The 11,375-nt window shown below is 43.9% G+C and overlaps 1 protein-coding gene across 1 annotated transcript in view; it reads right to left on the bottom strand.

Annotated features, from left to right (window-relative positions):
* Positions 1 to 7,917: 7,917 nt before the first annotated feature.
* Positions 7,918 to 11,375, bottom strand: part of LOC147422262 (nuclear transcription factor Y subunit B-3-like) — a 33,980-nt gene continuing 30,522 nt past the window's right edge. The window contains exon 3 of the mRNA XM_086503309.1: positions 7,918 to 8,196. Within this exon, the coding sequence (XP_086359435.1) occupies positions 8,156 to 8,196 (41 nt within the window). The 3' untranslated portion in view covers positions 7,918 to 8,155. The remainder of the gene's footprint in view (positions 8,197 to 11,375) is intronic.

The following is an 11,375-nucleotide window of genomic DNA, read 5'->3' as shown; positions in this document are numbered from 1 at the left end:
TGGTCATCAATGAAAGAGACATAATACCTGCAACCATGTATACTTGCAGTATCGGTTGGACCCCAAACATTTGTGTGCACCACCTCAAGTGGTTTTTTACATACATTGCGCTCATGTGGAAATGAGCCCTTTGACTGTTTTCCAAACTGGCATGCTGCACACACTTTATGCATACCATCCACCTTGAATTTGGGCAAACCTTTTACAATCTGTTTTGATTGCATGTTGCGCAATCTCTGGTCATTGACATGGCCAATGCGTTTGTGCCAAATGTCAACATCAGCCACAACACATGTGCCCTGTGCAAATAATGCAGCTTTTACCTCAAGCATGTCTACATTCAGTGTAAACATTTTGCCCACACATTTGCCCTCTGTGATCAGCTTACATCCATTCTTGAAATCTTCTACATAACAGCCATTTAGATTGAAACGAACCTGCAAACCTTGCTCAACCATTTGTCCAACAAAAACAAGATTCTTTGTAATGTTTGGGACATGAAGTACATCTGCTAAGTACTTTGATTTCCCACTCTTCGTATTTAGAGGTATGTCCCCTACATGAGCAATGGGGTGAGTTGTGTCATCTCCTGTCTGCACATAGCCTGACACATCTGGTTTGCGCATATCTCTAAACCACTCTCCACGAGACGTCATGTGATTAGAGGCACCTGAATCCACATACCAAACATCATCTTGGGTGGAATTCTCAGTAGTCATTGCATTCATTACATGCTGCATAACAAACATGCGCTCGTTTTTGCTGTCATCTGCATCTCTGCTAGTAGATGCATAGTTGCCCTGTTCTCTCTTTCCACTTGCTTTTCCCTTTGGACAGTCACGTGACATGTGACCTCTTTCACCACAAGTCCAACATTCTCTGCTATCTGCAGTATGTTGCTACCTGCTTGATCCTGCACCACGACCTCTTTGACTCCCCCTGCCTTGAGACTGGTTTCCCCTGCCACCTGTATTGTTTTGATTTAATGGACCTTCTCGAAATTGGCCCCTGCAACCACTTGGGCCTCGACCACGACCTCTACCTCTACCTCTGTTGGAGTTATAATAGAAGGCCTCTTCAGAATTATTTCTACCATGAGAAGATGTGTCATGGTTCTTCTCCTCAAGAATAAGCATAGAAATCAAATCTTGAAACACGGGGATGTCGTCTCTTGTATTCATGGAAGACCTGAAATGTACATACTCATCTCCTAAACCATCCAAGCATGCACGTACAATGTCATCGTCTTCCACTGAGACTTTAATAGATCCAAGAGCTTCAATGATACTCTTGATCTTCAAAGCATAATCATTGATAAAGAGGTTGTTCCTCTTAACCTGATTTAGCTCCGACTTTAGTTGAAGCTTCCTGGCCTTGGTATTCACTCGAACACTCTGCCTAAGTTTTTCCATGCAATGGCGGGGGTTTCAGCATCCTATAGATAGCCCATCATGCCATCTGTGATGCTCATAGAAAGCCAATACATCACTTTGCTCTAGCCTTGTTGCCAGTCCCTCAAAGCTTTTCTTTGTTCTACTGTAGCATTTGCCTCGGGAATCTCTAGTTCCTTTTCATTGTCTCCTTCTACATAGTCCTAATAACCTTTTCCTTTTAGGAAATTTGTTATTCTTGACTTCCATGCAGGGTAGTTATTTTTCTCAAGCTTCTCAGTGACAATCTAACTGAAACTGTCAGACATCTTGAAGCACTAAGACAAAATAGCTGCAATCTGCAAAAACCTGCAAATCTGCTGAACCTGATACCTGTAACGCTTTCTACACTCAACGAGTGTCCGCAATCAAGCGTACATACAACCACTGTACTTTTACAGTAAATCTCTGTATACTGCACTTCGGAGACCTGTTCAGAAACTTGTACGAAAAACCCCTAAAAAAAATTTCGCTGCGCGGGACGCCTTTGGCATTTGGTCGTGGATTGCCAACGAAGGGATTGTGATACTCTTGGTCTCTTAGCCTCTCTTGCCTACACCAGGCTCTGATACCATGTAAAGAAAGAGGATGCAAGAGAGCTACACAAGACAAGCACACACCACACAGAGATGGAAAGCTTCTTCTTCTTCTCACAGAAAAGAGAGTACAAAATGACTAAGTGCTAAAACTGAAAAGTAGCACATATGTACATGCGGTCACTAAGTGTGAACACATTAGAAGCGTACTAGGCTGGCACTATAAGTGTAGTCCAGCTGTAGAATCAGAGATCCTCTATGTCGGTCACCTAGCGCGCCAGTGAGTAAATGCCGTAAGCGGCCAAGACCCGTAGTGGATGCCAGCTCAAGATGTAGAGCTCGATATCTCAACAGTACTGACATGAGAAGTTGGGCTTTGAAAGCGATGTTGCTGCTTCAAGCTTCACTTCTAACATCACACGCATCGTCTCCTTCCAACCAACTATGGATTGGGGTTAAAAGCAATGTCAACTACTTATGCAATGTCATGTGCATCTGAAAAACACAATGTACGAGAGGTGGTAGAGGTAGGGTGGATCCTATAGACCCCATATCAACTGCTCTTGAAAACGTAGCTTCTAGCAAAGAGGTGACAGGTGTCGAACCTCTCTAAATTAGGGGAGCAGTGTGGTTTTGAGTGCTCTAACAAGACCTCCACCATGCTCATCGTTTTCTTTCGACCAGTTTACTGAGGTTTAAAGCAATATCAACTACTTGAGCAATGTCCCATGCATCCAAAAAACACAATGTACCACAATTGGTAGAGGCAAGGTGGGTCCTATAGACCCCAACAGCAGGCTGGTAAGAGGTTCCCACAGACGTTGGTGGTATCATTCAACAAAATCGAGGCAGTTGGTAAGGGGATCGCACAGACGTCAGTGGCATCATTCAATAGAATCGAGTGTGTCTTACATAGGACAATTGAATTGAGTGGGCTTCTTTTATGTCCGACTCAGGATATGTAGCACAGGGCTTTCATATGTTGCACCAGTTGCCACTTGTTGGCAACCAGATTGTGTGGAGATCCATCAGATGGTCATAGCGTGAATGTACTGTTAGCCCTGCGACCAATGCTACATTTAGTTTGATCCCATCTTCATTCCCTTCGTCAACCAGATTGTGTGGAGATCCATCAGATGGCCATAGCGTGAATGTAGTGTTAGCCCTACGAGACCAATGCTACGTTTAGTTTGATCCCATCTTCAATCCCTTTGTCAACTCTGAGATTGTGCAGATAGTGTCTCCCTTGGATCCACTATGCAGGGGCGTCCCAAGACATATGCCCCCTATTTGTGAGCAGTGCGTGTACCGCAAGTATTTTGGCCCAACCTCCTTCAATGAGGGAAACCTTGTCACCGATGATATTTGGCTGGTGAGCGATAGGGTAGATGTGTCGTTGTCACATGCTCCCACCGTCTCGTTCGGTTGCAGCACCACCAACGGTGTTCCGTACAATGGACCAGTCGAAGTTCTAGCCTTGGGTCCCTACTCTGTCTACTCTTTGGAGAGTCAAATTCAAGAAAGACTCAATTTGCCGGACAACACATGGCCGGGACCCGGTATTCCTCTTGACATCCTGCCATTCACCTTGGACATGAATGCAGTCACTGGCATGGGCGATGTCACGTTATCCAGGACCACACCCTATACTAGGCTGCCTGGAGCTGCCTTCGACGCTCTGCAGCAAGCTATCATCGCCGTCATCAACCATTTTGGGGAACCGCCAGCCCTACAACGTGCGAATCCCACAGGAGCAAGATTTTGGATACAGAATCATAGACCCATCAATCGCCTTGCGCAGTTTCTCCGCGGTGTTCCTACTTTAGCTTTTCATTTCGTGAGAGGGGCAGACCTTGAGATACCTTGGAGGAATCTATTAGTTCCAATCCTCGCCCACAAACCCTCACCCTTTGAGCACCACCTAAACGACCTTCTATCCTGACACACTTCCACCCAATCTCTTCATTGGAGGTTGTGTAAACTGAAGCCTGGTGGAAGATCACACAGGCCTCCATTTCCACCTGAAAGAGTCCCTTTGTTGCCCTTTCTTCCGTCGGGATGATGTGAACCCAGCCATAGTAACCTCCCCAAAAACACGAAGAATTGCAGGCCACTCTTCTTCGCATCCCCAACAACTGCATCGACAACATTGCAATCAATTATTCTTAACCCTATATCACAAGCCTGTTGTCTTGCAGAGAACAAATCCCACTCGATGAGATGTGCCACGAAGATTTAGAAATTTTCTCATGTAGGAAAACGGAGTCTTTCTCAGTGTTTTTCATACAATGCTTAACATCATGAGCTTCTGCTCGAGAGGCACCGCATACCTAGCTAGGTATGTGGCGCCTCCCGAACAGAAGCTCATGACGTTGAGGTAAGTCAATCCAAAACTTCTTGTGAATTAGCCAAGTAGGCACTATCCCTAAATTTTCTAATTGCTTTATTAAAAAGAACTCGTACAACAATGTGATTCTTGAATTAATACACTGAGCTTAACACACAAATTTTTGGAGCCAAATATACGACACTCAAAGCATTCTTGAACCTCTTGGAAACACGGATTCTTGAAAGCCTTAGAAGCTTGAAGTCTCACTCGATGCTTGCCTCTGGCTCTTGAAACCCTTCTACTCTCTTGAAAACTCAAACCCTTCTCGTTCTTCAAAGCTCGCCCTTATTGCCCAACTCCTTTGAAGGCTCACTATTCCTAAAGTACCTAAAAGACACAATAAGTACCACATTATGCATTCACTTGAGATGCATAAACTTTGACAAAATCATGTGTATCAACAAGTTTAAGCAAGTGCAAAGATAGACCTAAAGAAGGTCCCACTTGGGAAAACATTGGTGCTCTTCGAAAGAGGTTTCCCAAGTTTGTTTTCAAGGACAAAATCCCTCTTTCAAGGGGGGAGTACTCAAGACTAAGGTAGCTAGTGGGAAAGGGTCTTAAGCGAAGGGAAGGGGTAAGTGTTAAGCTTAGGGGTATCCTAAACATAGCGAGCAAAGGGCCCTATAAGAGGTGGTGGTTGAAAGAGAGTAGCACTTTCAGCATGCTATGGCTTCACATCACATAACACTTATAAGTGCTGGCTTCTTTCAAGTACTTACCATTATACCATTTTTGGAGATCGCTAAAGCTGTATCTTAATTAGAGCACATCACAAATAGTTTAGCTACAATTATCTCTCCTCTTATAGATTGCTTAAAGGATTATTAATATAAATATAGTACAATGTTGAAGCTAATGTGACTATCCCTTGCATGCCCTATTGAGAAATCAATCCCACGATAAAGTCGGTCATGAAATTACAAAACCGACCAAGGTGGTCAAGATGAAGGCCTGACAAAGTGGCTAGGTAAAGCATGTGATCTGGTATGTGTGGGTATGGAATGTTAATCCAAGACCTAGCTCAAGGCTTTCATGTTGGCAATCTTCTTAGGTGAGTTAACCTCCAGTAATGCGCATTGAACCAACATCGCATGCCCACACCCACTAGAATATAAGGCGTTCTTGAGCGGCTTGGTCAACCCTTAATAACTAGTAAGCCTCTTGGTCGTCTCGACCATGTGACCGTGTTGGAACGTGGTGGTTCTCGTAAATTTATGACCGACTGAAGCATTTAAGACCAACTTGGTCATTTAACAAGATGATAAATCATAGTGATATGCAAAGTTACATTTCTATAATTATGATTACAATGCGAGATAAAGACCCTTGTGCAACCACTTTATTGGGTGCATTGATCCAAGGTGAAATGTAAATTTTGCTTAGACTTAATGATATTGTCATATAGATGATGTGAAAAGTATATTTACCCATCGTGTGACATGTGAAATTGCATTTTTGGTGATGATTATTTAGTAGAAGATGCTAAGAGTTTTCCAAGAGATGGCCTTGGAATCTTTCATTAACAATTCAAATATTTTGACTAAAAACTCACAATACGGGGGTTTTCCCACGAAGCACATGCATTGCTATTTCAAGATGATGAGGGCAATGTGTGGGACAAGCAATATAAAAGTGCAAGCAACACTTGCGGAGCACTTGGACAAGAAAGCACTTCAACCTAACAAAAAGTGGTGTAGAACAATATGATGACACACTCCTCTTTTTTTTCTTTTCGGGGAGGGAGTGGCGGGGATTGGAGATTGGGGATTTTATTGTAGGCTCATGAAGTCTATACACACACACACACAAACACAGCTCGATTGTGAAGACGATGTTGTGTACAGAGCGGTACGACTGTCAACTCCTCGACATTGTGTTTACGAACCATAAAGGTGATTTCTTGAGGCTATTTAAACATTCTCAAGCGATCTATAACTTACCAAAGGCACTTGTTGACATCGCATGCTTGAACTCTGGCTTACTTGGGCCATCATGCATTATGATAAAAAGGCATGATACACACCCTAACTTTTATCATACAATGAACGCCACATTTGCGGCATGCAAGTAGGAGTGCATGCCCTTCACATTTTTCAAGACTTTCTCAAAAAACATGGTCATGCTAAGTCTATGCTTTAAATAGTAAATGTCCCCATATATTTAGACAAAAATTCAAGATACACTACATGAACTGCTATCCTATGATTAATATGTACATAGGACACAAAGAAAGAAGACTACACTTACAGCTTATACTCTGAAATCATTATATATCTACCTTTGTCCATTTAGCCTTGTGATCCAATAGTCGCTTTGTATTGCACATTAATGATTATGACAAACCGACTACCTAAGTCAATACACATTTCGAGGAGAATAGCTGTATCAATGCAACAACATCCAACCTTTCTTTTGTTAGAAGATAGCAATTCCATTGGTAGAATGCTTCATTCTTTGTAGTGGACGCCTTACTTCTACACAATACTCCAACTGTATGGTTTTTTATCCTAGCTTGGGAGGAATTTGGTGTGTGTGTGTGTGTGTGTGTGTGTGTGAGTCGGGGTCCCGCGGGGGGGGGGAGGGGGGGGGGGAGGGAATGGCAAATAAGGAATGTGAAGTTTTGGTAGCATATGAAGTCCATAACAGAAGACAAGCACACAATTTGCAATGATCTAATATAAGAACGACGGTAATCCAATAAAGGCCTGATCTAATATGCACAAAGTCCTCATGCGCAGAGATATTCAAAGAAACACGAAACTGAACCCCAACTTCAGCAAAGTGCTCATGGATAAAATGCAAAGCCTTCCTGCACGATGGTATCATATTGATAGTACCTTTCATTGTTAAGAGTTTTGGGTTCTCATATCATTTTCTTTACACGTGCACAAGAATGAGTGCATACTTTCTTTATGCATTAGTTAATTTATTCATATTCCAATATTGACAACACATTGTGTTACAGACGAACCAAACGCTTTTGTGTTTGTGTGTACATATGTTTGTATACACAAACACATGCTTTTATGGATGTACCTATATGATCATACACATGTAACATAAATGAAAGCATGCATGCATGCACATACCCACCATACGTCCGCCTCGGACGGGTACATAAGTACGGAACATGTGCGGATTTCATATGGCACATAAAAACAGTCTACATAGGACACTTCAAACAATACAAAGGAGTACAAAACCATAGAATGCGATGAACCACCATAACAATTCTGGCTCACAACAAAATGACGAGGCCAGAAAATGGAGCCTCAAGAGAATAGAGTCCTTCAATCAGACTCAGACGCATCGGGGAGTATAGTTCGCCAATCAGACACGTCCGGAAAAGAATATGCCCTCACATGCATACACTCACACCTATGTATGTCTATGTGTGAAGTTGCAAATGTCCACATGTCGCCGCACAAGGAGTACAAACATATATATATCTATATGTCTATATGTACATAAGAAGACTTCCATTAATCCTAGCAAAACCACTAATTTGATCTGTTTACGAGACAAGGTGGGGGTCCTCTTAAAACTGCTTATAGAACAATGCTTACAGAAAAATGCATTTAAGGCTCAATAAAAATAAAACACAAGTAAAAGAGAAGGATTACAAACTTTTTGGAAAATTACTACACCTTTGCACCATGTTGATGCAGCATGCTTCTCTTTGCAACTATAGTACAACCGAAGGGCCCTACTTCACATTGAATTCATTGGGCACTGAAGGGGCCAGCTTCCAAGGCAACTGATCGTTGACCAGCTTTGCAAGTTCCATCATACAGCATCGCTTAACCTCCCCTTGATTGTCCACTAGTCCCACGGCTCGGACCTGCATGCTCTCTCTCTCTCTCTCTCTCTCTCTCTCTCTCTCTCTCTCTCTCTCTGTGTGTGTGTGTGTGTGTGTGTGTGTGTGTGTGTGTGTGTGGGGGGGGGGGGGGGGGGGGGGGGGGGGGGGGGGGGGGGGGGGGGGGGGGGGGGGCAAAGAAATGGGCAGACAAGATCAAGAATATCAGGACATCTGCCAGTGATAGAAAACCTGCTGAATAGTCATACTCGAACCACCGGAAGAGACTCACTCTCATGCTCGCCCCCAAAAGTGCCTACTGTAAGAGGTACCAGCAACTTGGTCTCTAAAGATTCCAAAGGCTGTTGAATTGGCGTGTCCTAGGGCACCTCAGACTGATTCTAAGCTACCTCCGAATGCTGGTCCTCATGCTCTATCTGCCTATCCAGATGGTAGCCTCTCCTCAGGCGGTTTATCTAAAGGCTGCTCTACCTCATCCAACCTCTGTCTCACTACCCGTCTGTAAACAAGAATAGGTTGTGCCTGCCACTGTCTAACTGCCTATCTTTGTCTCTGTCTATGTGTCTGCTCATCACTATGCCATTGTTGAACACTCTGCTGCTGCTGACTCTGACCCCTCTCATCTCTATCATGTTTTCGAGCAGAGTTTGTTGTTGTGCAAAACAGAACTCTGCTAGGTCTGCTTTGGTGGTGGCTGTGAAGGTCGTTGTTAGTCCCTCGGCGGATCCATCCTCCAGACACGACATGACAGAAGGCAAACTCATGTATAAAAGGCGTAGATAGCGGACATCAGGCTCATCTCCCAACCATAGAGCCAATATGGGCTCCACTGTCAAAAATTGCTGACATGTCAAGCCACTGAAGAACGGAGCCGACCTGCAGATCCCGGCCGAGTAGCCTAAACCCTAAGAAGCAGAAGCAGTAGAAGAAGAAGTTCCCACCAACTTATGGGACCCCGTTCGATGGGGCCCAAGTGACATAAAGGCATTAATATAAAGTTGGACCCAGCACGCACATGCGCGCGCGCACACACAAAGAGGCTAATTTGTGAGCTGATGACGTGGCAGTTGCTGTACAGATTTCCAAATTTTACGTTGGACTATTGACGTGGCAGATTGTACGGAATTCCACGTTTTACGCTGGCTGCGGACATGGCAGAACTGTACGGATTTATGTTAATCGTGCTGGCAGCTTTTTAGGTGCAGCCCTTTAGGACCAGATGCTTTTGAGTTTACCGCTTTTCATGTAACTGCTTTTGAGGCCAAGGGCCTTTAAATATGTGCAGAGGGCTCATTCTCTGACACGCTTCAGTACGAAGGGTGCAGAGGGTGGAGTATCGGCATTGTACAGAGTTCAAGCACTACAAAGAAATACTGAAAGGGGCACCAAAGTTTGGGGCCAGTGCTCTCTTGGGGTGGAATTCCGCCACTCCGTGTCGTGTGTGCTCTCTCTCTCTTTTTCAGTTCAGTTGTTATTCAAGTGGTAAAAGTCTGTTCAGTTTGTTTTTTTCTATTGGCACATGGTGCCCGGCTTGTGACATCCACCCTCGAGCCCGAGAGCCTACAATCAGCGGGCTAGCCTCTACCATAAGGGCTGGTGTCCCATACCACCAAGCCCACACCAATAAGAGTGTGCAAGTAGAGCTGCCAAGGGCCTACAGTCCGAGTGTAATGATCACACAAGATAGCTCACTAATGAGCCTAGCGCCCTATTTATAGGATTCCTCAACTATCACAAAGTGATGATGTGGCATGGCCTATGTTACATGCTCGGACACTACAAGCGAGAAATCAATAGCAACATACGAACAGAAACTGCAAAATTTCTGAACTTTGACATGAGAGAGAGAGAGAGAGAGAGAGAGAGAGAGAGAGAGAGAGAGAGAGAGAGAGAAGAAGAAGAAGAGTATTTTAAACGTCGAAGGACACTATCCCAAGAGACCTTAAAGATCTATCCAACGAAGAGAGTTGAACTCAAGACCTGTTATTCTTTTAACGTCGTAGGAAACTATCCAAAGAGACCTTAAAGATCTATCTGACGAAGAGAGTTGAACTCAAGACCTGTTATTCAAGAGGGAAATGGCATAACAATCTACCACATTTGGGTGATAGAAAGGTTACACCATTTTCCTCTTTTTATTAGCGCACACACGCACACGCACACACACACCCAAGAAGAAGGGTGTTTTAACGTCGTAGGAAACTATCCTAAGAGACCTTAAAGATCTATCCAACGAAGAGAGTTGAACACAAGACCTGTTATTCGAGAGGGAAATGGCATAACCAATCTACCACACTTGGGTGATAGAAAGGTTATACCATTTTCCTCTTTTTATTAGCACCCCCCCCCCCCCCCCCCCCCCCCAAGAAAAAGAGAGAGAGAGAGTCGACACGGCACGGCGGAGTTTCGCGCCCGGATACACTCACCCCAAAGACTGACGCCCCTTCCGATATTTCTTTACTATTGCTCGCTGCATCAGTACAACTCCCGAGGGTCCTCTGCTCTCAAACTCTGCGTCTAGATGCTCTGCAGTGTGAAGCCTTAGGTCCTTATAAACGATACAAGGGTTGCCTAAAAGTAGAGCCCCAAAAGCACTTCACCCTAAAAGCACTAACCCCAAAAGCATCTGCTTACAAAAGCTAACCTAAAAATTGCCAACATAAAAGATGGAAATCCATACAACCTACCATGTGGCACAGCCAACACAAAATGCGAAAAATCCGTACAGCCCTGCCACGTTAGCATCCATATGCTCCATAAGTTGAGTGGTAACTAGGATTAAACATCCATCCTTCTCTTTAATTTTAGGCCCTACGTCAAGAACTTTTGCAAGTTTTTTCTGGATCAATTTCTCCTTGTCCTCTCAACCACTCTCCTTCTAGTTGAGCACACCACGTCATCACTTTGGGGACATTCACCCCTCTTGAAAGAATTGTAATCGCCCTCGATTAAGCCTTAAAAAAAGCCAAAGGACAGAAACTTTCTTCAGTAGACACTGACTCTATGTACTCATGCACCAATACTACTACAACACATGCGTCACTGATCAATCACATTTCCGTGAAGGTTGCAGATACAAATCCTGATCATTGTAACCACTTAGCAATCACATCCAAACCGGACGAATGTCTTGATCTACTAAATCTTGTTACTATCAGATTCATATCCTCTCATTTCAATGAAGCAAACCATGCCCATGACCA

The sequence above is a fragment of the Adiantum capillus-veneris genome, chromosome 27 (genome assembly GCF_014529385.1).
Source record: "Adiantum capillus-veneris isolate H3 chromosome 27, ASM1452938v2, whole genome shotgun sequence".
Classification (NCBI taxonomy): Eukaryota; Viridiplantae; Streptophyta; class Polypodiopsida; order Polypodiales; family Pteridaceae; genus Adiantum; species Adiantum capillus-veneris.
The sequence above is the reverse complement of the archived record's forward strand: the minus strand, read 5'-3'. Positions and strand labels throughout refer to the sequence as shown.